Raw genomic sequence first — 25,709 nt, forward strand, 5'->3', positions numbered from 1 at the left:
TCCAAAGGGTGTTTACAGTATATCAGGATGGGAGTGGCAGGGTCATGAGCATCTGGTAGAGGAAATACAAGAGGGCAGACACAAAGGCAAAAAATCTGTAGCCAGAACCCAGCGAGAAGCAGCAGAAATCTTTTAAAATAGGCTCAGTAGATTACTCTTTTTGAGCTCATCAAGCTCAGAGCAACTGGGAGCTGTTTCAAAACATGAGCGCTGTAAGAGTGGGGAAAGAAAAGGCAGTACAAGGACTAAGAGTAACAAAGAAATAAATTACCAGACCTTTAAATCCCCAGGGCTGACATCAGTAATCCCATTCCAACGGTACAATGAAGCGATGTGAAGCAACACTTCTGCAGTGAAAAAACGCACCTTCTGCGTTTTGGTGATATTTTTGTTATGAACCACCTGAAAACAGTGAGAAAAAACAAAACTCTTCTATTTATTGCAAGTTATCACAAAATCATGGTAAAATAGCAACACACTTCATTCTTCTAGTACACACAGAGCTGGCTCTCCTCACTAGGGCAGAAAAAAGGTTCTGCCTGTCCTGTCAACACTTTCCTCACATGCTCCTGCTCCACCTTGACCCTACACCAACCTCTGCAAACCCTGCACATGCTGGACAGGACAGGCATTCACGTTCAGCTGAAGAGCACAGACCATGTTTAAGGCATCACAGCCACAGATTAGAACCACAGGAACCCAGGGGTAGACATGGTAAAGCCTACTACAGATAAAGTTTGAATGAAAGGGAATACAGAGTGGAAGAGCTTTCTCAAAAGTTCTTCTGCTGTGTTTTAATGCTGGCATTGTTTTAATTCTGATTTTTCTTGCTAAGCTGAATGAGTCATACAGTGTGCTGGGGTCCACCAATAATGTAGCAGCTCATGATGTATGACTCCCATACAGGAAAAGCTTCATTTGGAAAACAAAGTTTCAAGGAGGTTTATTTTACACTTAAATGGTAGCTTTTTTATTCTCCTTCTTTTTCGTGTTATTGCAACAGCAAAATGAAAGAACATTTTTGGCTTTAATTGGCCAGTTGTGAAAAGTCTGAGTCTGAGGCGGGCTCTTATGGTTACACTCTAAATTTGGAACTATTTTTTTCTTCATTCTCTCAACTGTTTATACAACAGCTTATGTAACATTGCTACAGTAGTTCAGAATAGATATTAAAAAGTAATAGATACTGGAGCTAAAAACATTTTTAAATAAATAAAATACATCTCAGGTGCAGCTGTTCTACAAGCAACAAGTGCATCCCAGGGAAGAGGCAGGCACATGCTCAGAAGGTAACAGCACAGGAAAGGCAGCCACCACTAAACCAACTCTCACACCTTTCAGCAATTCCTGCTTCCCTCTTTGCTGTCTCATCCTTGATACAGCACGAGGTAATTTCTGTCTCCCATGAGAGAACCAGAAAAACCAACATCAAAGGGGAGCAGCCTTACCTTTCCAGCAGTACTTTTTGACAGCGGGTGGAACGTACCCTTTCTTTTTTGCAACAAATTCTCTGTTCTCAGGAAGACAGTTTTACAAGACTTCCCTTCTCCTCCACCCCACCAAGAAATATGTGACAGAATTTATCTCCTGCAGCAGAAACCCTGTCATCCCAGCAGTGAGTCCAAAACTCAGCTAACCAGGACCACAGGATGTGGCTTCAATGGCAAGACTGGAGGGGGAACAGTACCACACACCCTTCAACTGCAACCAGCAGCTCCTGGACACCCCTTTCACATCTCAGCCCCTGTACTAATACCACACAAAATCCTTTTTCTCCCGAAAGACGACTGTACATTGTTACCCAGATCAGAGCTAACAAACCCACTCAAGTCTAGCTGAGCTCCCAATTTCAACATGAGGCTAATTAACTGAAAGACCAATCTTACTGTCACTGGAAGTGCCAAAAATACTCCAGTTCTTTTGACATTCAGGCTTGGCACTGATGCAGTCCCAACCCACAAAAAGGTGAGAATATGTTGGACACCACACTCTGAAGATGAGCTGAAATTAGCATTCAAGCACAAGCTATTGCAGTGACTTCCTTAAAACAGGGTATTGGAAAAGGAGAACGAACTTCCATCCTGCGACAGTAATAAATCCAAGCCACCAACCTCCAACACATGTGATAAGTCACAGACACTGCAGCTGCACACTGCAGGCAGCCCTAAGAACTAAACATTGTGTGAGAAATCACCGCAGAACCGTTTCCAGCAGTGAGGAAAACAGAAAACACGGGACAACACAGTTTCAAGGGTGCATCGTACCTTAGTTCTCAGCGTGGAGAGCAGAAGATTGACAGTAGAAACTCTGTCTTCCTTTATTTCAGAGCGAAGAATATCTGGAATGAAATCTAAGAGAACATGTCAAATGTTAAGTCAGAATGTGAAAGCTCCTTTCATACTAAAATGCTGCAGGGAATTCATACCCATTCCTCTTCCATGTTATCTCGCTGTTATATCCCAGGATCAACCAAAAGGCAGCAATCAGAGCTCAGAAGAACGATGTGTCTATGACTACAGTGATGAGCAAGTGCTGCTGACAAACCTACTCTCATCTTGACTGGCTAGTTTGCTAATTTGCTGATTAACACTGCTACAGCATCTGTCAACTTTAAATACATTTTGGGCCCTGAAATGCCATACTAAAATTTAAGTAAATTCATATTCTTTCCATTGAAGCACTGGCAATTGTTTCACTGCATGATTCTCAAATGTTTGGAGGTTCCACCTCCAACCACATGCCTCATCTTTTGGCTCACCGGTGCATCCCAAAGTCGGACAACTTCAGTTTATCGAGAACCTGGGGCTCTTACAGGGGAATGAAAGCCAGCTGTACTGACTGGGCCGAGGTGTGCAATCCCCAGCCTGAAAGAACTGAACAACTGCCAGCACCTAAAGGAAATCAGCAGCCCTGGGGTAGCAGGAGCAAGAGAAGTAGATAATTACAGCCAGTTCTCAGTCCCTTGCCATACGAGAAATGACCGGCTGCCAGCTAATGGCTTAAGGACTTTTTTTCAAACAGTATTTCTAGATCCCTTCTGAATTATCTCATAACTTTACCAAGGGTCACAGTTCACAGGGCAGAAAGGCAAATCAAGTACACACAGTCCTTAACACTTTTTAAAAAGAAAGTTAGTGCAGCATATGCACTGTTACTGTCTTACGAGCAAGGCCGGAGGCCATGAATTTTTTTTCTGTTTATTGACTCTATGACCTCCAAGTTTTATATTAGATTTACCTTTTTTTTCCATCTGTGTCACCAAAGACTTTATATTTTTGCAAAGCTTTAGCAGATAGGATATTGTTCTCAAGCAGAAGAGGCCTATTTGCTAGACTACCAAAGAAGTTTCAAGCTTTTTAGGTAATAAGATTAAAAATATATATTTTGCTTCTTATTAGTGCTCTCTACCTGGTTCACGTTTTTAATTAGGTCATATTTATTATCACCTATAAATGAGTGTGCCTTGAAAACAAAAACCCAACAAGCAATTATGAAGTACCTTTTAATTCCAGCACCTGTGCCAAGATTGCATTGTCACCAGCAATGAGAAAGGAGAGAGCAAACTGAATATAGGCCATGCGGACATCTGTTCTCCCCTGGAAACATAAAGATATAAAATTAAAAAATACTGTTAGCACACAGATTGTTCCCAGCTGCAAAATTGATACTGCAGCTGCTGATTATCCCTAGAAGTGCCACAAATGGGTAAATGAAACAACTTCTATAAATGCATCGCATGTAGCCTTAGACATATATTTACATGCAATTCATCCACAGCGTATTCAGCTAAAAAACTTCTTGCATTAAGCAGTTCACCTTAACATAAAAAGGAAAATGTACTAGTTCACGTGCTTTTCAATTCTCAATATATCAGACCAGGTCACAAATTTAAAGAAGAAGGAAATATTAACAGCAGTTTCATGCCAAACCCTGCATCACTGAACTTCCTCACTTGTGCACTGCTCAGTCAGTTCACAAGAATGCCCATGAAAAGGGGCTAATATAAAACTACCAATTCAGGCACAGTGGAATCAGTGAAATCTTGGCCTGTAACAGCATCATCGGATATGAACATTGAATCACAGAATGGTTTGACTTGAAAGAGACCGTAAGGATCACCTCATTCCACCCCCATGCCATGGGCAATATCTCACATGGCAATACCTCACAATATCCCAGGCTGCTCCAAGACCCATCCAACCCAGTCTTGGACGCTTCCAGGGATGGGGCAGTGACAGCTTCTCTGGGCAACCTGTACTGGAGAGTGTCTCATCACCCTCACAGCCAAGAATCTCTTCCCAATATCTAATGTAAATCTACTCTCTTTCAAATAAAAAGTCACCCCTCGTCCTATCACTCTATCACTTCCTGACAGAGCACCGCCATGATTTACAATTCTTTCAAAACCTGCTGTGCAAAATTAAGCTGTGTGTAAAGAAGCCTGAAAGAAGATTCCAAGTAGGCTAAAGATAAGGCAGCAGGGACTCCTGAAAGGGTTGAAAGAAGAAATAAAGAGAAAGAAACAAGATTTTGCTGTAAGCTTTGGGCCGAGTATTTTTGTGTTAAAAACTCACCTCTGACAGCCAGTTGTGACATAATTTCACTGAAAGCTGCGCAAGAGGAAGACCTGTTGGATGCTTGTTTCCTCGTATCTTACTCGCGTATCTAACAAGCTTGTGATCAACAGCCTCCACCCAAGCATTTAAAATAAAGGGTGCAGATACTCCTGCAGACAGCTTCTGCAGTGAGCTCAAAACCCATGGAATGCGACAGCTCCAGAACTATAAAAGGTGGTTCCAGGGAAAAAGGGATGTGTTTGGTTTTTTGCCTTCCACTTGATTGCTTTATAAAGAAAAGGTCTGAATTTTCATCTCAGATGGCACAAACCCAACATAAACGTACACATTCACTCTGCAAGTGTGAATCTGCAATCTTTAAAATCCAGAAACAGTATGTCAGCATTGAAAGTAATACTGGATTTGTTATGTGCTAACATTTGGAAGGACACATTAATATTCTGTTCTAAAGCACTGGTTTGGGTCAATCCTGACTATTTTTAATAAACCGGGAGGAAACAAGAGATAGTTTATTCTGGAAAAATGGGAGTGACTTTTTCTCCTCACTCATGTATTCTTCTTAAGGATTTCCAGCTACAGATTATTCAGAACTCTTGTTTATGCTTTCAAATGCAATTACTCTGTATTAGTACTGGGCAATATCCCCTCTCCGACTTCCACTGACTTCAGTGGGACCAAACCACAAAAAGACTGACTAGTTTTCAGGAGTTTACCATCACTTCAACTCTGTTTTAGACACTAGAAGGGCAGTTCATAGAAACCGTACATTTATATTTCTCCAAAGCTTCTTGGAAACACACAAGGCACTTCCATATGTCCAGTCAGGCACAATCAAGGACTTCAGCCTGACACAGGACGGGACGGGAGAGTTAAGTTCTTGCAGATGAAAATACAGCAAAGAAACGTTGGCAACAGCTTTGTTCTAAATAGTTGGCTAAAAAAGCTGATGGAGCCATAGTATAGCATTCCATGGCAGACAGCACCTTAACCTACCTTCTTACACCTTTTTTTCAACAATCCAGGCAGGTATTTGTTATTGAAATCAAAATGACTATATACATCCCTTGCTGAATCCGGGCCCTGAGCCACCATTGCCGACAACAACGTGAGGCACCCTCGGCTCATCCTAAAAAAAAAAAGCAGAGGTAAACCTGCAGGTTATTTCTGGGATGATGGCTATACAAACCACCAAACCAAGAGATTAAAACTTAAAGGGAAAATAGAAGGGAAGTTAAACAAACGAAATAATTCTTTTAGGCAGTAATAGCAGCAGCTGGGAAAGAGAGGAGAAGGAAGAAGGGAGAAGGAAACACCTTTTTACACTCTTCCCCAAAATTAAACCCTAACGTGGGGCTGGATATTCCCTTTATAAAGTAGTTTAAAGGGAGAAAGTGCCAAAAATAACAGCTTGAACATGACCTCTCATGGCAGTGGGGTTGGACTAGACAACCCTTAATTATTCTATGATTCTACGGACTACTAAATTCATAGAGGTTTGCCATTTATTTCAATGGGAATATGTCAGGGCCACTGGGTACAAGACTGCAGACCTCCATCATCTGAACAGCCACTATCCATGAACAGGCTTGTAACCTGTCCATCATGTTTCTGTCATGGACAATCTGTAAAAAGCCATGTGATTCAAGCAGAGATCCCATGCAGACATACAGTAAAGAAAATCCCTCTGCACATCAAAGAGGTCGCACAGAAAATGCAGAGCATCTCCCATCAGAAATCTGCAGCCTCCTCTGTGCAGGTTCTAGAAGGATTTCTCCAGAAGCTGAAATCTTTAAACATTTAATCAGAAGTGCAGATCTTGCACAGCTTCAAAATTTGTTTCCAGCATACCTATCTGAGATTGTCTATCCAGCTAAAATGCCTGCTTGCAACAAGATCAACTGTGCAGAGCAGGAAGCACAGTTGTGTCTATGAACTGGGAAAGCAGAGAAAGCTTCTCCAGTTCTGCTCAAAGACTGAAAGATGAGTCATTGGACAAGCCAATTTCAGTCTGCTCTTTTCTCTCCTCTTCCTCCCAGGTTTGCATTGAAATGTCTCGGGCGTTTGCAACGTCTTTCACCCTGTCCAAATGTGCATGAGAAATTGTTTGGTCTGGACTAGATAACACAGTTAGTTATTAAACAGAAACGACCTCAGATTTAAGAGGCTGGAAAAACTACAGAAGAAAAGCCAGCCTGAAAGAGAAAAATCCACTACAAACATGGAAACCTGACTCAAAAAAACACGGGGAAATAAACCACTCAAGAGCAGCTCTTTTTGCCATCACAAGAACACTGCCCAGCCCTGTTCCACACAGTACATTTCACCCCACAAATCAAGTAGCATTAAAATAACAAGACCCAAGGTACCACCCATGTTAGCTTTCACTAGGACAGGCCCAACCGACGAAAACTACAGCTTCAGGAAAGCAACCTACGGCACTGGATTGTTTGCTGTATCAGAGCTTGCACTTTGCAAAGACTTCCACAGGCAATTACTTTATGACAAGTGAAATAGGATTTTTAAATAAGGGTGGATTATTAGCAATAAGTCAAGATGAATTTTGCAATGTCTAGTACAGTTCCTCCAGATCAACTGACAGAGATTCTCCACCAGAGAACCAGGAAGACTTACCTGTGATTTTCAGAATACAAAGCAGCATAGACCAGTTTCATATAGGAATGAATCAACTTTTTGACAATGTTCATTCCCACAACAGAAAAATGGGAGAGGTCACTGGCTGTCCTCAGTAAAATGGCTTCTAGAGCTTGAAAGATTAACAGCATCTGCAGGATAAAGAAGTATGTTGATATCTGACAATATCATGTAGGACTTGAAATTATTAGCTGAGCAAACAGTAATAACCACCATTAATAAAAGGAATAACGCTACTCCAAGAGGAAAGCTTCCACATATGAAAGTGACATTAACGTCTAGATTGTCTCCCAAATTAATGCTTCCTCTTCGAAAAGATTACTTCTGAGAGCATGTAGTTTCAAGGAATCAATGCTTCAAGAGACAACAGCTCCTAAGTGGATGATGAAAAATGAAATGTGCCAGAGAAAAACATCTGGGCTGTTCCAGTGTTGCAATTTATACCTTCCAGAAGAATCCAAAATCCATACAGCTCTGGGGCTGTGCCCATTACAAACATCAGCCCCTGTAAGCAAAAGGATGTTGACGAAAGCCCGTCACTAAACACGACACAGGTTGTCATTACACAGACAAAAATGATACTGTAAGGCAAAGAGCAGCAAGTGATGGTTAAAAAGAACACAATACAATGTTACATTGTAAGCAGTTAGCAATGCTGCACCAGCATTCACAGTGAAAAGTTATTGAACTTTTTGTTCATTCATCATATTCTGATGAGGATAAATTGTGTCCAGCTGAGATGAGAAAAATTAGGTCAATTTTACCAGTGGCTTCCCAAAAATACTGATGTATCAGGGAGATATCTAAAAACATTTACTTTAACCTGGACCACTTTTGTTTTGCTTTCTTAACTGCTTCTATCGATCCCCTTATTTCCTGAAAGGTCTTTTGATAACATTTAAAGAACCTGAACAGCTTGATTTGGACGGGACTATTGATTGTGTGTATCATTAAATCCAGGAACATCTATGAACTGAAAAGAGCATCTCCCACTTGGCAGGTGCTTCTGCCACTGCTACTTCCAGAAAAAAAAACAAACCAAACCCATATTAAATTATCAGAGTTGTTTACACCACAAAGCATTTATTCCTAGAATCATAGAATATCCCGAGCTGGAAGGGACCCATAAGGATCATCCAGTCCAACTCCTGGTCCTGCACAGACACCCCAACAATCCCACCCTGTGCCTGAGGGCTTTGTCCAAATGCTCTTTGAGTTCTGGCAGCCATAGGGCCGTGACGATTCCCTGGTTACCTTCTGTTGGTTCTTCTCCAGGGTGGGATTGTTGGGATTGCAGCCGTCAGGCAGTGACTTTCAACCCCCACGCCCAACTCACTTCACTTTCAGGCTTCCTTTCTCCATCGAGAAGCTTGAATATCTCAGCACACTCCATGGAAATTTTCACGTATCCCTCCACGACATCGTACACTTGGGGCGATGGCAGCGTCTTGGCGACGGCCACGAAGGTCTCCAGCCCTGCAAAGCCACAGAGTCACCGGGGCACCAGCGCCACGTGTGGGACCCGCTGCGGGGGCCGGGCCCTGCCCATCAGCGCCATCACCACCGCCGCCACCACCACCAGCATTGGTGCCATCCCCGCGACGTCCCCTGGGCCGGCTGCAGCCCGGGGCCGCCGCCTCAGCACGCGCCTTTCCCGCGCAGCAGAGCCCCCTCACCCTTGGCGGCGGCCGCGGGGTCCCGCAGCAGCGCCTTGAAGCGGGTGCCATTGAACTCCTCGTCCCGCGGGCCACAGGCGCGCTTGGCCGCGGGCTCCCCGCTCCGCTCCTCGGCCTCGCCGCTCCGCTTCCCGGCCATGCCCGAGCCCAGCACCGCCCCGGAACCGCCGCCTCTCCCGCAGGAAGGGGCGGGCGGAGCGGCAGCGGCCCGGGCCCGTCCCGCCCCCGGGAGGTGGGGTGCTGCCGGCAGCCCCTGCCCGGCCTGGCCGAGCCTTCGTGTTAGGGCTTTCCGAGCCGTCAGTGCTCAAGTGGACAAAAAGAGTTAAAAATAGTTATCGCGGAGTGGTTTGGAGGGGGCCGTAACGATCATCTCGTTTCACCATCCATCCCAACCCCCTGCCACGGGCAGGGACACCTTCCACTAGCCCAGGCTGCTCCAAGCCCCGTCCAGCCTGGCCTTGGACACTTCCAGGGATCCAGGGGCAGCCACAGCTGCTCTGGGCACCCTGTGCCAGGGCCTCCCCACCCTCGCAGCCGAGAATTCCTTCCCAATATCCCATCTGCGGCAGTCTCTCATCCATCGCTGCTTGCAAGGCCAGGCAGGCTTTTGTCATCCCAGTTTCCCAGGACTGCAGCCGCCTGCGATCCTGAACCAACACGGATTAAATTTAGAGTGCAAGGGAAACACACGGCGTGCCGGGAAGCAGGGAGAGAACTTCCTCAGATATTCCTCTATTTGAGGGAAAGGGAAAGGCTTCGGGGTGACCTATCTGTGGCTTTCCAGTACCTGAAGGGGCCCATGGGAAAGAGAGAGAGGGACTATTTACAAGGGAGGGAGTGACACAACAAGGGGGAACGGCTTCCCACTGCGAGACGGCAGGGTTAGAGATTAACAAAAATCTAAACTCTTCCCTTGATTTCAGCAAGAGTTATTCCAGGACAAGCACAGTGATAAGGAGGAATGGTAAAAGCCTTGTTCCAATAAACTGTTACGTATGGAATGACAGCAGCTGAAACAGTAGTGGAAGATAAAGGAGATTGTTTCAGTAAGAAAAAATGAAAATAAAGATCTATCCAAATCCAAACTTTTTTACTTTTTTTTCCCCCATATGTGCAAGTAATAAAGGCAACATTAGTATCTTTCTGGGGTTTTTCAAACTGTTATTTTTTTAGCAAAATACTGTAAAAAAAAAAGTGATCCAGAAGAGGGCAACATTCACAGTCATTCTAAGATTTAGGATGAACAAATGCTTTCACGTTGATGGAGGGTGCTGTGATGTTTTGAGAGCAGAGGGTGGAACAAAATAAAAGAAGGTGCAGTTAGAAGACAAAAGGGTAAAATAAAAGGAGTACATGAAACTGGGGAGAAAAAGGAAATGGGAAAATAGGAATTGCTAGACACTAGATACAAGGGCTTTTTACAAGTAACTTAGGAGAACAAAGCTAAAAGCATCTTACTGCTGCTAGTGACGACATGCTCCAAGCTCTGCTAATAATTCTTGTTTCCAGGAATACTTAAATTTAACTCACTACATTCCAACTCTTTTTCTGCTTGTTTAGATGGCAGTTCCATTTGGAATTTACCATAGTATAGCAAATTCTATGCAAAAGTACAGTACAGACTTCTCACTTCTTCCATAAAACATTTTTGGTGGCTTCTTCTGGATGATTGGAATCCTATTTCAACCTTAAGGTTTTCTTGAAACTTAAATTTATGCAGGTATCCAAATACATTTGCAATTCCAGAAATTGGTAGGCACATAATACAGAAAGTAAATAACATTCTCAAGAGGGAGTTGATTTGTTATTGAGGGGATGAAAAGGAAGGCTGGAGCTAGTAGAACTAGGAAAAAATATTTGATTTCACACAGCTTTTAAAAGGCTCAAAGTACCCATACTGAGATCTTCAAGGTAAAAGTCCCAGTGACCGGACTTACTTACAATCCTGATAGTTATTACGCCATATTTCATAGGAGTTCTAGTATTTTAAGGAGTACTGAAAAATGCTACTGAAAATTATTTTTATTTCACCTTGAAGTTCCGTTATTCTCTCCCCTCACTGCCTGTGTAGAGGCTTCCAGGAGGCTGGAGAAGCAGACTGCTGGTTTCACTTCCGTCCAGGTCACGTCCATGTTCTGCTGGAGTGCACTTTGAAGCCTGTGTCCTTGTCTTTCTCTATTCTATCTGACAACTTTCCTCCCCCAAGTCTGTTTTTTTGGCAAGCTGCATTTATGGAGGGCCAGTCAAAGAGGTCAGGCTCAGACAAAATGCATCTGCTCTGTTGTGCTTACGTGTGCAACAGATGGAAGCAGCGAATGAGTCAAGTAGTAACTTCTGAGCTGCCCAGTTTTCAGAAAATCGAAATTCTTGCCAGATGAACATATCATCATATCCAAGTTACACACTGCCCCTCTGGCATTTTCTAGTCTGAAAAACAATTCCTGGTCCCTTGCATGAACCTCAGCTCTCCATCTTGTTCAAGGAACAGTTCTAGATATGAGACTAATTGAGCCAAGCGACCCTTTCCTGCCTCAGCCACAACACGACCTCTGAAGACTTTACTGCCCTGAACAGTATGTAAACAGCCAAGCTCCAGCCCTGCAGTCCTGCCTAACTTGCCTTTGCCTCCCAAACCAGAACCTTTTTCTTCTCTGCAGGATCCTCACTCATGCAACCCTGAACACAAAAATCTGATTTGGCAGATAAGGCCATTTCTTATGCAAAGGCTTCACCAAGGTTTCTGTTCTGATTTCAGCCTTAAACACTCCTGTCCTGCTTAGCCAGTCCCTATCTCCAGCCTTTAGCTGTAGATGCTTGCTGTTCTATAGCTAATACTTGCCACCCCTCCAGATTAAGTCTCTTGATATGCATTTACATCATTCCCTAAATACGTCCTCATGACCCTTCCCAAATTCAGCCTGATCTCCGGACCTACAACCTCTCCCTACAGATGAGGGACTACCTCTGAGTCAGAGTGCTGACACGCCTCTGCCTGAGCACAGCTGTACAGCCCATGCTAATCCCAGCCCAAACCTGTTCTTTAAACCCACTGGTATTTGGGCACTGGAGCCCCAGTTACAGTAACCCCTGTGGTGGTTTCACTTCAAGGCCATATGTGAGTTGTGGTCCCCTACCTTACACTACTTCGGTAGGAAATGCATTCGTTTCTTAAAATAATTTTTTCATTATATGTATAAATTAACTATAGAAAGCATTCAGAGGGAATGGATTTAATCCAAAATCACATCTTTAAAACTGTAGTTCTCAATGTTCACTCTTAGTTTACACAATTATTCCACAGAAAACTTTCCTTTCGTTTTTCCCAAAATTTCAAGTGTGAAATAGAGCTCTTTGTCAAATCTTCCTGCTTTCCTGAGGCATGGGGTCACAGAAGGAGAGAGGGTGGATGCTGCCAAGAGATGGGATACCAGGACCACTTCCTCAGCACAGCCTCCTGAGAAGGGGATGTTCCCAACACTATCACTTCTTTGTCATCACATGTCCAAATGCCCTGTGCCCCATACTCCCATGATCCTTGCTCGGATCAGCCCAGTGCTAGCTCACACACTTGGAGACAGTCATTGCAGAGCCTGAATTCCACAAGTTTGGCGTCGAGGAGTCCAGGTGATGTGCAGGTACAGTGTGTGAACCCAGGAGATGAGAGCCGGTAAGGCTGAAGTAAAACCACAACTTTTTTCACTCTTGATGCTGTAAAACAAAATCACCCCTCCTCCTTTTCCTCTTCCTCCCCCAGTCCCATGGTTATTTTAGCTGGAGTGCAAGGAGTGCATTTTAAAGGCTGACTAATGGCAGTTTATCTTCCTCCCACAAGGAATACTAGAGCCTGTCGATATGGAAGGACCTGTCCACAAGGCATTATGAGCACCAGGGGTTTGAGTCAGAGCATGATGTGAGTCTGGAATTGGGCTGTGTGCCCAGGTGCTGAAGATGGGTGGAAAGATCAGAAAAGAAGGGGAGAGAAAAGTGTGGAGGTCAATGAGCAGGCTGTGAAGAGCTAGAGGAGGTATGTGCTGAAAGCAGCTCTGAGTATCTATTGCGATGCTTGAGATATCTTCTGTGGACTGAAATCCTTCCCACCTTCTACACATGGAATAATCTTCAAGCATCATCCAGTCTGAGCTAGTTTGACACAGTCACTGAGTCACAGAATTTACCAGGAAGCCCTTACAGTCCTGATAGGAAAAGCAGGCACTTAGAATCGCTGCAATATTATTGTCAAATTCTGTTATTTGGTTCTAATTTCACAGTGCTCAGGTTGAATTAGCCTGAGGTCTGGATCTCAAAACTATTAACTTTCACTGATTAGATATTGATATGAGCTACTCTTTTCTGAAACACTACCAGTTTTCCATGCCTTTGCATACCTAACTCGAGAGACCTTGAAGCCTGATGTTTTCAAGGCTCTTGGAAAAGCCACAGCTTTTTCAGTGTTTTGACATTGATTCTGTGGCTTTAAAAAGCTTCAGTCTTGAATTTCAACTACATAACCATTAGTCATTTTGGAAAATCTTAGCTTAAATACTTATTAAAGGGGAACAGTGACAACAACCCATCAAAGGCAGGCTCATACACCCATAATAAAGCACTTTCACAAAGGAGTTGATTTCCAAGGCTGTGATCCACCCAGCCACTCTGTCCTAATGTCCTTCCTAAACTGAGAGGCAAGACACATAGTCTTTCCCATGTGTCTTTGAAGTGCCATGTCAGGAGTTTACCAGGGATGACTTGGGTGCTTTAAGAGGGCAAGAACAACAAAGCCAGGACCTTTCCCTTGGAGCATTTGTTCTGCCTCCACCTTAGGTCATGTTTTCTCTTGTTTCCAGCAGTAAGCTCTGTAAGATGGGGCATGCCTCTTACTTCGTGTCTATACAAGTGCCAGGTGCACTGCTAGAAAAAATAATCTGTGTACAGGAGAAGTGCCAGCAAGACTGGCAGCATTCAGAAGGATGAGGAGTGGGGACTTTCTGCTGCAAGTGGTGAGGAAATGGAGTGAGGTTTCATTCCAAATGAAATGTGAGGAGATTGGCTTTACAGACTTCATAGGTCACATCTTCTGTCTTGGTCTTTAAGATGTTATGACCAGTGTCATGACTGGTGTTATGACCCTTGGTCAGGGTCTCTATGGTGTTATGACTAGTTTGGTCAAGGAGCAGCTCATGAACACAAAACTCAAAACTTGTTCAGGTGAGTTTGCTCTCTCTGAAGCGAGTCAAAAAACAGCAGAAAACAGCAAATATTTCCCCTCCTTCTAAACCTGCTGGGTTAAGTACAGCACTCAATATTCATTCAAACTTCTACTTACACGCACAAGAAAGTTTCCTAACTCTGGCTCACAGAACTGGTCCTCTCAAGTTCAAATTACAGCACACTTGAAGATCTTGTTAGATCTTATTATCCATAGCACCTTGTGACAACTTACAGCCTCCAAAACACATTTAGAATTATAAAAAAACTATGGAACATGCTTCTCTACAATTATTTTCAGCTTGTATCCATAGAAGTAGAGCCTGGATTGGGAAAAATGTGCTGTTATTTTAAATAATCACCATATAGTGATTACTGTAATGTGCTATGTTTTAACTGGTCTGACACTCATTTCCATAGAAACAGAGAGGATAGCAACCCACTTGTTTGAACTGTCCTGTAGATTCTGTCTGTGTCAGAATGCAGGAATATAAAGCTTTTAAAAATGTGGGAAAAGTCTGGGGTTTTGTTCTTTGATTTTATTTTTTTGTTTTAATCCTCAAAAGCCAAAAAGAACGTCAGAGAACTCCTTTGAAACTTTATTCTGGGAGAATAGAATGAAAACTACATATATCAGCTCCTAAAAAAATTATAGGGGAGAAAGCAGGAAGAAAAAGCAGTAAGGGATATAGTGGGGAGAAGTGTACATACACACAGACATGTGCGTGTTTGTGTGTGTGTATATGTGTGTGTGAAAAAGTATTTCTGAGATATTTTTCTGACAATTTTTGTTATTGTACAATGGATCTAGTGATTTTTTTCACTAACAGAAAATTTTAGGCCATCTAACTCAACTGTCTATTTTATTCTGCATTCTTTTTCTCCCATTCACTTTCTTTTATTTCACATTGTTTACTTCTTAACTGACAGCACTAATTTTATTGGAATTTCCATACACTAAGCCATGATATGAATTCCAAATTGGCAGTTTGGCTGAAGTTCAGGGAAAAATTAATAATATGGAGAAAAAGAAGTTAAGTGCTCAGATTTTGGCTTTGCCTTTGCAAAGCTTCCATGCAACAACACAATTCCTGCATTTCTGACACTGTGAAATTATTTCTTTTCTCCCCACGTTCAGAAGAGGGAAACTGTCTGAAGCAGACATGATATCTCTCCTGGATTCTAACTTATGGGCTAACTTATGTGATATTTTTCTTTGGGGAAAAAAAGGAACCTAATTCCTGTTGCTTGTGAGGAAAGGACAAGGCTGAGATTCTGTAATTCTACATGCTGAGCATGTCTGGATTAGTTGTATTGTCTTCCAGCTACTGAGCATTGCCAGCTTTTAGGAGCTGCTTTCCAGGCTGTGGCAAAGAGACACATTCTGCACATCACGGTAAACACTTTCTCCCTTCCTGCCTTTGTGTTTCACACTGCTGTCTCCAAGTTTACTATTTAAGCACTACCCATCACAGGGAATAGTAGAGATTCGCAGGAATACTTTTTACACTTTAGGTTTATTGGGCTTAGGTTAATGTTGAATAGCAAAGTAGCCCCCATTCAGAGGGGAAAAAATATATGTTAAACAATGTCAGTGCCATTCTACTGAAAGCATGTCTTGAATTCCTGTCAGCCAGTGTCCGAAGGTTTTCCTCCTCCATAGGAAGGCTTCCCTAAAAAGCAGATTTCTACAAGCAGGAGCACCCAGCTGCCTCTTGTGCTGTCATTCAACCCTCACTGCTTCACCTCCCTGGAGGTTACCTACATTTTGAACTTCTCCCAGTTCAGTCATTCCACTTGGAAACTGCCCTTGCCTTTGAGTTATACCTGCACAGTGCCAAGAGCATACCAAGCTCATTCCTGCACTTTGGGACGGTCTTTTGCTTACAGCACCACCCGGCTAGAAAAAGCTATATTATCTTACCGTGAAGAGAAGATTCACAAGTTCTCATCTGCAGACCTTCTGATTCAAAGTCTTTCAAGCACAAGTACGGGATACTTCCCAGTTATTTTTGATGCTTTATATATTCTGCATTGATGGTGTACTTGTCACAGACCCATGAACTCAGTCACTCATAACAGAGTGAATTGTCATTATTGACATCTACATTCCAAGGATCAATGAGCAGATCTGAGAGAAGGAGGTGAAACACTTCTTGTTAGAGCTGTAGCAGGTGGCCTGAATATGAGATATCTCTCCATTGGCTGTATAGGGAGTGGAGGTTTGGCATCCTGAAGCCACAGATGGTCTGACTGCACTCACCTAAAATTATGGCAGATACGTAGTTATGGCACGTAGGAAGTTGGGATAGACAGGTAAGTTCACCCTAATCATCTAAACACCTTTCTAGAGGATCCAAGTATGGCCTCCAAATGCTTTCTTTATAAAAATCTGTGCTACTTGTTCCCCAGCATTCATTTCTGCCTTTGGCAGGACTGACCTGAGACAGCAAATGCAGGAAGTGTCAGATTGAATGATCAGGTATGGCAAGGTCAAGGGGAAAAAGTAGGGGAGTAGGGGGAGGCTCCCACAAGTCTCCTTCCAGTTACCCAGCTGGAAGGCAGAGGGTTGAGTTCAGAGGCAAACACTGTCCTTATCTGAAGCGACCAGAAGCAACGGCTTCACCTGCAGAGCTACTGTTTCTCTCTCCCCATCTGTGTTTGCAGTTGCAGATGTTTCAGGGTGATTTTATAATGCTATTTCGGCATCTTTGATCCCATTTATCTGAGCTCAGTAAAAGTTGACGAAATGCCCCTGACCTCAGACAGGTTCATGTGAAACCTGTTTTGCTCTTATCTGCCCAAGACTAAGGAAACATACTCTAATATATGTGCTACCCAGTTGTTTTTTTTGTGTCTGAAGAGGGAGAGGGTCAGGAACAAAAGTGGATTCAGATTCAAACATGAAGACCAAGTTGGTCAAAGTTCAGTGTAACCTCTGAAAAGAGGTGCCAAAGTTTGGAAATTCAAATCTGGATGCATTCCAACTTCAGTTGGAACAGGAGATGAATAGATCTAACACAATTAGTTTGGTTCCATCATCTTTCACCTACTCACTCGTGAGGTTTTTCTTCCGGAGAAAGATCAGTATGAACATGCATGGCAGGATGTAAACAGCTGGATATTTATGTTTACCCACTTTATACCCCAGCACAGCCCCGGGAAAAAAAGATGCTTTCATGCCCCATTTTCGGTGTTAGTTCTAAGCTCTCTTTCCTGGGGAGAGCTCTTATAGGAACTAGGAAATGAGTGTCCTGATATATTCCCTTGAGTCTCTCATATCATAAAAAAAGCACCAAATTATATTTGAAGGTAGTTTAGCAGGTTGCAATGACAATTAGTTTGAACTTCTCACTGGTTCACTTTTCCATATCACAAAAGATTTCAGGGAACAACTTGAACTCTCTCAAAGTTTAACTTCAAGATGTTTCCTCACTTTGCAGTGAAAACTTTAAGCCAAGCCTACACACTTCAAACTCAAGGCATGCTGAAGTAGAGTCGTAAAACTGCGGGGCTGCAGTAAGATGGTGTCACACACCATCAGAGTGAGGAAACAGAGAGAGTCCTTTTGCAACATGGAAGAGTCAGTGCTGCTTGCCCACTGAAATCCCTCATCCAGAGATCCTGCCCGGCCTAGCTCCCACCGGGGTTCCCTCAGAGACCCGTGAGCCGAGGTGTAAGAAGGGCAGGAACGGCACAAGGGTCTGGCAGGAGGGGCGACGACGTCTGCAGTAGGGAAAGCAGGGAAGTTGGGCTGCGGGGACAGGGAGTGATGGGGAGCACCTTGCACCTGTCTGGGGAAAAACACAAGCGGGGAAATGTGGCCACATGAGTCGCGGTGTGTGTGTTAAGTCCGTGACAGTCCTCCAACCATTGCCAAGCAAGAATGAGGGGGGAGACGGTGAAATCCAGCCTCTTGACCAGGAGGGAGGCGCGAACTGCCCGGAGAGGGGTGGGGAGAGCCGGGGAGGGCGGGCGAGGTGCAGCCGGGTCTGAGTCAGCCCGGCCGCACGATGTGCGCCGAGGGCAGTGCCCGCCACGGCGCCGCCGGGAGCCCGCGTCCCTTCCCGTCCCTTCCCCGCCGCCCCCGCGTCCCGAGTGCCCGCGCCGGCTGGACCCGCTCCCGCCGCGGCCGCTGGCAGGGCTGCTCCGCCCTCGCCCTCCTTCTCCCCCTTCTCCTCCTCCTCCTTCTTCTCCCGCGCGGGGCAAGGGCAGCCCCGAGGGCGCCCGGCGGCCCGGGGGGGCCGCACCGCCAGCCGGGAGCGGCTGCACCATGTGAAGCGGCGGGGCTGCCCCCCCGCCCCGAGCCGCCCTCTCCCGCACCATGAGGGACGGGGATGCGGGGCAGCTCTCACGCCGCGCACAGGTAGAGCCCGGGCGGCTCCTCCGCCTCCTGTCCTGCGTGGTCCTTGTGTGCGGAGCGGAGGTCGCGGCGCTCGCCGACTTCTCAGGTACGGGGCGGGCACCGAGTGACGGGCTCCGGGCTGCGGGCGGCTGCGGGGCTCCGAGGGGCCGGGCGGAGGCGGGCACGCCGCGGGCAGGGTCTGGCGGGGGCTGCCAGCTCCCCGCGATGCCCCGCGGGGACCCGCCACATCCAGGGCAGGGGCCGCGGGCTCCCGGCCGGAGCGCCGCACGGAGCCGCGCATTCCCCGGAGCGCTCCGTGTTCCGTATCCCCTCTGCGGGGCCGTGTCCCGGGCCTGCACCCCGGGGAGCGCAGGTCGGATGAGCCCTGAAGAAGGCAGGGAGGAGGAGAGGTTTAAGGCTTTCCAGAGGGGCCAGGTGGGAAGGGACACGAGGAGCTGAGCAGTCGCTGCGCGGTGAGAACGCTGTGCGTGGATCGGCCAGGGCCTGACCAAAAGTGCGTGGAAGTCCCTGGAAAGGTTCCCACTTTCTCCTGGAGACTTGGAGTCGGGCCCTGAGGGAGCGAACAAGTGCTGCACTTCCCTCTGCTAGGAGGGAAGCCTCGTAGCACCGGTATGAGGGGAGTCCCTTCGCAGCGAGCACAGGCACCAGCTGTCACCCAGAAATCACAGACGTGATCCTTGGGAGGGTGCTGCGTCAGCGCAAAGTGAAGTGACTGGAGGAACTGGGAAAATATCCTCGTTTCCATCAAGATGAGGAAGCAATCTCTGTTCTTTGTTTGTGAAAACTGCACTCTTGTACCTTTTCTAGTGCTCCAGGGCATCCCACTGCTGTTAGAAAGTTATTTAGAAGAGCTGCTTCTCTCCTTCCTATGTATCACAGTGAGCACAGCATATTCCTGGCAGTTGGAAGCTTAAGGAACTGCCTCTAGGGCAGAAAGCAAACCTTACCCGTATTGAACAGAGCAGAACTTCCCAAAAGCCAGTTGAGTGCACTGCAACAAAGTTAATATATAATTAATAGCCAAAATGTGTTGTTATGCATTTTAATGTAGTTCATGTTGATACAGTTCAAAATGCTGGTCATAGCTCTGTAGAAACTATTTTCCCAGCAACAGAAAAATACAGTTTGTAATTTTTAAAATTGTGTTTGGCTCCACAAGCCTGAAAATTTCTAAGCAAGCAGCCATGAAATGTAAAGACCAGAATTACGTACTTGGATAAGCTACATTTCTCATATTCAATTCCTTTCACATGTAAAAGGCTTTTAAATGCTTGCTGTCTCATTCTTTGGTGTGGTTTGTGGTTTTTTGGTTTTTTTTTTTTTTTTTTTTTTTTTTTTTGCTTAACTGCTGGTTTGGGATGTTAGTTTTGGAATCACATGGTGGTTCTCCACAATAACATAAAACAAATGTTGAAATTTTCCCTTTCAACTAGCCACTGAGTTAAAAATTATTCCCTTATCTAGGAAAGTTCCTCTCACAAAAGTCTGTTCATTTTTCAAATGATGTTATTTAGATAAGGTTATCCAAGATTAATTTCAGAAGTACAGCTGTCTTCAGTATTCATTGTGCACTGAGCTTTCCAAATAGGTAAAATGATCAGAGAAAAAAAGCTACCTCACCCCAGAGACCAATATTAAGCATGACATGCAGACATTTCAGTAAATAAGACATAGAAAAGAAAAGCAGATTCCAGAGTTCTTACCAGACTGGGAAGTTCCCAGGCCTGAACAAATTCTGCTCGCATTTTACTTTTAACATGGAGATCTAATCCAGAATAACAGAAGAGATCAAAATGTTACTGGAACCTTTAAAAAAAATGTATCCAGAGCATAGGGAGAAGTTTTTAGCTGCTTCAAAAGCAGGTACTGTGGACCAGGAGCAGCCAGAGGCGAGACGACACCCTGCAGTGCCATCCCCAGGCTGTTTAATACTGTGGAAGACCTACAAGCTCCTTAACAGCAGCTTCGAGATGAATTTGTAGAGTTGCTTGTTTCCCGTATTTGCTCCCTCCCTCGGCAGGAACAGCGACTCGATTTTCCTAAACTCTGCTGAATATTCGTGGCCACAAATCTGTCTCGTTTAAAGGGGCAGTGCCCTGCAGCTGCCAAGTGCAATCAGGCCTCTACCCCACAGCCCAAACTCTTTTCCTCTCTCCTCCTCTGCCCACCATTCTGACAGCTTTCCAGAGTTCCTTCCTAGACTGCTGCCAGGTTCCAACACCTGCCCATGTAATCTCTGTTGTTCCCTTAATGCAAGTGTTAAATCGTGCCAGCAGTTCCACCCTGCTCAGAGCCCATTTGTTCATCACCAGACCTCACTGTTGGCTTGTAACAACCCAAAGATGCACCCTCGTGGGATCTGTTTGATGTTTGGGAAAGGGGAGCTGGGAGCAGTGTATAGTGAAGGGTTATTATTACTCTATTTATAAGTTTGACTTGTATTTGTGGTCTATATCCTTTCTTCTGTCTAGAGCTGCAGGTTCTTGCTCTCATCTGTCCAGCTTTTAACTGTGAGAAAAAAATTTCTTGCTCTATTTCTTTTTTTTTTTAGAGAGGCATTTCTTCACTGTGCAATAAATTTTGTGGATTGGTATTTGCTAGGGAAGAAAAATGTTCTGAAATAAAGACACCACCAGCAGTTCAAAATTTAACTCTGTGAGAACAACTCAGTCGTGTCTCTTATTGGAAGTAATGCTGACACGATAAAAATCTGCATAATCTATGTTTCTCTAGAAGTTTGGAGAAACAAACAAGGAATTTAAAGGTTGGACTTGATGATCTTGCAGGTCTTTTCCAACCTTAATGATTCTATGAATCTATACTTATTAGTTTCATTGGTTACTGAAAGCGGAGGTGTGCTCTGAGGTCTGCAGTCCTCTGTGTAAATAATTTTTCAAAGTGGAATCCAAGTATTCATGCCCAAATTTAAACTGCAAGCTGAAGGTTTGGAAGAAGAGAGATTTAATCCACAGTCCTTTCCTTACATCTTCATGAATATAAGAGTGATCCTACAACTAGAGAATTTTCTTCCCCTCATGCCCGTTCTTCAAAACACATCTTTTAACTAAAATATATCTTTATTTTCTCAGTGATCACTTGCAGCTTTCATGTTTTGGATCAGGTCCCGTTCCAGGGGGCTGCTGTGAATTTTGCTAGTTCTCCAGTCTCTGGGAACTAAAATCCTGAATACTCTGGGCTCCCAGGAGACTGTCAGAAGGGCCGTTTTTCAGGACATCAGGGCCTCATGACAGCCATTTCCTCACAACTCCTCTATGTTCAAGGACTGGTTCTCAAAACAGGTGAAATAAGAGCTGGCAAAATCAGCAAACTTCTTTACAGTATTTCACACTGTAGGTGTTCCGGTGCCATAGAAAGCCCAGCTGCTGAGGGAGAGCTGGCTTGGCTGGAGATGGTGGCATTTTGAGGGTACCTTTCCCACAGCAGGGATCACTGCTCCTCATCCCCTCTCATCCTCTTGCTCTCCATGCTGGCAGTGGGAAAAGGCCTCAGCTCTCCATCCTATCCCCACAGCTCCTCCCACCTCTTCCCTGTCTGTTGACAAAGTCAACTGACCCCTTCTCCATCTGGGAACAAACTCCTTCTCTCTGGCAACACTGAGGAACACCCATTCACCCTTTTTTTATGCCTCCTTCTTTTTCTGTTCTCCTTGCTGCTCTGAGCTCAGGCTTGACCGCACCTCCTTGGCTCACCCACCAGTCAGTCTTCCTTTCTTTACCTGAGTCCCAGCCAGGTTTTCTGGGCAGCTTCCAAGAAATGTGGCTATAACTGAAGACTAAAAATGAAGTAATTGTGATTGCATAACTGGGGTGAGGAATGACTTTCTGGATGTGAACAGAAAGCAGCCGCTGCTTAGGGAGAACCTTTTAATCTCTGTCCTCTGGTGTCAACTTTTCTGTCTTTTCTTCCAAAACAGTTCAGACAGAACTGTGCATCACCTTAACTCCATAGACTTGGTCTCCTGACCCAACCATAGAAACAAGTGGATCTAATGAAAAAGCAAACCAGTTCACCCAAGAAATATAATCTGCTCCTGTGACCTTTCTGCATTAAAAGTTTCCATTAAGTTCTGTGGCATTCACCCATCCCAGATTCCCCCAGGTAAACGGAAAGCAAACAAACGCTTTGAGCAAATGCTTTGTTTGTAGTAACGTGGCAGGATCAATCACTACCAACCACAATGATGCAGAGGTTTTTTTGTTGGCCTTGTGTTGGCGAGATAAAAGCCTATATAAATTTCCTTGAGTCATTTCTTTTGACTCACTGTGGCAATTGCAGCGTGTCCTTCAACCAGGATATTTAAAGAAGTGCTAGCAGGAGTGATGCAATAATGCATCTTCTCTATACTGCCTTGTAAAAGTCAAGTGAAAGTGTTCATTGCTTTATTTAAAGAAAAACATTTAATTTTAGAAATGTGTTTCATTTCAGTAATATGTGAGTTAAACCTCAAAGTCAGGTTCAAAGTTTCTCCGAGTGAAGAGGGCTCTGGTCTGGGATTTGTTCTGTGGAACAAAGAGGCATGTGTCAGAACTGAGATTTTAGCTTAGATCATGGTGCTGAGACCCAAGGTTTTGTTTCAGGCCTGTCCCTGCAGTTCTTTTTGCCTTTCTGAGGAAGTTTGACTTATGAAACCACATTTTAGATTTGCTAATATTTTTTGTTAAATCCTCTGATGAGATTTAGTTATCCTTGTTAGAGAAGCAAAAGCTTTGCTCCTGTCAAGTTCTTACAGATTTTGTGAGACCTTTACAGTTACAGTAAGCTAGGTCTTCATATCCTCAAGAAGGGATGCTGCCCCCAAAGCTCTCCCGAAATGAGTTAAGGGGTAGCGTGACGCTCTTGCCCCTACAGATGTTGGGGAATTCAGACACAAGACACAAAACTTGTCCCTGGGCTCCACCACTCAGAGACCACCATGTTTGAGTCTGTCAGATTCTCACAGCTTTGGGGCAGGAAGTTTGGGGCAGAACTCTCTCTGTCCTCTCTGGGCAGATTGCTGGCACCTGACACACCATATGCTATTTTTATTAAAAATAAATAGCAGGGATTAGCTCCCCCCTGCCTTCCTGTTCCATCTGCTGCTGCTATCCTTCCCAGTAAGGCAGAGCTTCCAGCCTAAACTTTATTAAAGAAAGGGGTTACAGACTTGTTCCAAATAAATACTCAGCTTTTGTTGGAAGTGTCCCCAGACAGAGAAGGCACTGTCTGATCAGTCACCACTTACCACAATTCTGTCATCTGCCAGCCATAATCTACAACTAAAATTGAAATATTTTGATATATTACCCAACACAGAGAAAATAGTGTCTTAAGGGAACCGAAGAGCAGAAGGAGGCGTGGTTGTGCCTTATTTGTCCAACATTGGTGAGTCATTTAATATGAATTTCTAGGCATTTCAAGAGTTTGCTTCAAAGGTCTATTGTGTGGCTTCTGGCAAAAAATTAAATACCAGTGAGGTTTGGCTCTTAATTTAGAATTAATTTTAAAACATCACTCACTATATAAGACCTAATTGAAAGCCTATGGTCACTGGAAGGATTCCCAAGGATTTCACTGGGCTTTGGATGAGGGTCTCAACCCACAAATATCTGTTTATTTTTCTTCATTGTATTTAATCTTGGATGGGAAGACAAGAATTATTCTTTCAGAATTTTTGCAGGTTTTTGACTTTTCATTTCTTCAGTCTAGAACTGAGTTGAAGACAAAGAAACGTTGTTGTAAAGAAAATCATCAAGCGCTGAGAGTGAAGTGGGGAGTGTATTTGTGCTTTTCTAGCTTGGACTTACTGTACTATAAACCATCATAGCACTGCAGATGTGAGCTGCCAGATTTCTGATTTTTACTGATTTTTTCTGATTTTTTCAGATTTTCTGATTGTTTTCTGAATGTCAAATATAAGTGGGCTTACCAAAAAAAAAAAAAAAAAAAAGCAGAGTTTGAGTCAAAGTTCTGTTTGCAAAACAAAACCTGTGTTTTGTTTTCTGAGCTGGCAATGAACAGCCCCGTGGCTCTCTTGGGGAACATGAACATGGAGGTTCATGTTCATAAATCTGAGTTTTCAGAGAAATATTTTCCTCTAGTCACCAGGGTTCTCCTACTTGCAGTCTTTGGGAACATTACAAGTGTTTTGTCTTAGGGCATAAAGAGTCTCTCATTCGGTCTCCAGAAACAGTTGCTGCCCACAGAGCCTTTCTCTTGTTACTTCTTGTTAATGGCACTAGAAGAGGCTACTCTGTCTCCAGTTAAACGGAGGATTTTTGGCAAGGGCAGAAAAGAGCCTTAAAGTCACCCGTAACCCATGCCTCTTGTCAGCTTCTTTAGATGGGATGGAGAAAATCTTCCTTTTCTACTGCAGTAGTTCCATATTAGGTCCTGGGACACATGTTCGCCCTTCTGACTTCATGGAACAGCTGAGAGAAGCATAACTGACTGTAGGGTGGTGTTTACTGCAGACCCAAGATTTCGGGGATCAAGAACAACTTGCCTCTTCCTGACACAAGAAGGAAATAAAAACAGAAAGCGAGTGAGAAAACAGTAGTGCATAGGGATCTCTCCAGTTTCCTCAGAAAGCCATTGGGATACAATAAACCAGGCATCACTCCTAGGAGACAACACAAGGGAATGTGGAAGCGTAGATCTGAAGGACAGAGAACGCCCGTGGGAGGATGTGAGGAACAGAGAACAGGCATGTGGTGTGTGAGTGCAGGATTCATGGGCTTTCCCACTCTGCAAAAATGTAACTCACTTAACTGCAAGTCTGAGCCGAGTAGCACAGGGAGGAAGAGGTTGTGTGCTTCCTGGAGAAACTGTAACCAAAAAGTTACAGGCCTGTTCTTTATTCATGACGGCTTGGCTTTGTTTTTCTAGGAAGAGTTCACGACTTGGCTTCCTGTGTGTGCTGCTGCTCTCTGAAGAAACCCTGCCTAAACTGGGTGTGAATGAGGTTTTGCGTTGAATTATCTGCTGGTTACCTGGCCTTCTCTCTGGCTTAGGTGGAACCAAACTCTTGCTTAATTTGACCCTCAGATTTAAGACACAGTGATAATTAGATTCAGTAAGACGGTTATGATTCATGTTACGATCCACGAGGGGAAAAAAATGAAGACAACCTCCTCAGGAAAGCATACATGTGGATAAAGCAGTTCATGAAAAACCTGACGATGTCTCAATCACTGCTTTGATTGCCATACTATCCCAAAAGCATCCTCACTACTA

At 44.4% G+C, this 25,709-nt stretch overlaps 2 protein-coding genes across 6 annotated transcripts in view; one reads left to right on the top strand and one right to left on the bottom strand.

Annotated features, from left to right (window-relative positions):
* The window catches only part of LOC138100635 (nucleolar pre-ribosomal-associated protein 1-like), a 42,167-nt gene extending 33,100 nt beyond the window's left edge, over nucleotides 1-9,067 (bottom strand). Inside the window, exons 1-7 of one of the 2 annotated variants that reach the window (XM_068998511.1) lie at nucleotides 8,906-9,067; nucleotides 8,566-8,705; nucleotides 7,209-7,360; nucleotides 5,571-5,703; nucleotides 3,500-3,596; nucleotides 2,265-2,350; nucleotides 277-402 (exon numbers count right to left, since the gene is read on the bottom strand). In XM_068998511.1, the coding sequence (XP_068854612.1) occupies nucleotides 277-402; nucleotides 2,265-2,350; nucleotides 3,500-3,596; nucleotides 5,571-5,703; nucleotides 7,209-7,360; nucleotides 8,566-8,705; nucleotides 8,906-9,044 (873 nt within the window). In that variant the 5' untranslated portion in view covers nucleotides 9,045-9,067. Of the gene's footprint in view, nucleotides 1-276; nucleotides 403-2,264; nucleotides 2,351-3,499; nucleotides 3,597-5,570; nucleotides 5,704-7,208; nucleotides 7,361-8,483; nucleotides 8,706-8,905 lie in introns of those variants that run through there. The other variant, XM_068998510.1, reaches the window with a different exon arrangement.
* Nucleotides 9,068-18,141: 9,074 nt separating this feature from the next.
* The window catches only part of LOC138100656 (protein eva-1 homolog C-like), a 36,982-nt gene continuing 29,414 nt past the window's right edge, over nucleotides 18,142-25,709 (top strand). For 2 of the 4 annotated variants that reach the window (XM_068998540.1, XM_068998543.1), the window contains exon 1: nucleotides 18,142-18,561. In XM_068998540.1, the coding sequence (XP_068854641.1) occupies nucleotides 18,435-18,561 (127 nt within the window). In that variant the 5' untranslated portion in view covers nucleotides 18,142-18,434. The remainder of the gene's footprint in view (nucleotides 18,562-25,709) is intronic. The other 2 variants (XM_068998544.1, XM_068998542.1) reach the window with 2 other exon arrangements.

This window comes from Aphelocoma coerulescens, unplaced genomic scaffold, assembly GCF_041296385.1.
Source record: "Aphelocoma coerulescens isolate FSJ_1873_10779 unplaced genomic scaffold, UR_Acoe_1.0 HiC_scaffold_123, whole genome shotgun sequence".
NCBI classification, from domain to species: domain Eukaryota; kingdom Metazoa; phylum Chordata; class Aves; order Passeriformes; family Corvidae; genus Aphelocoma; species Aphelocoma coerulescens.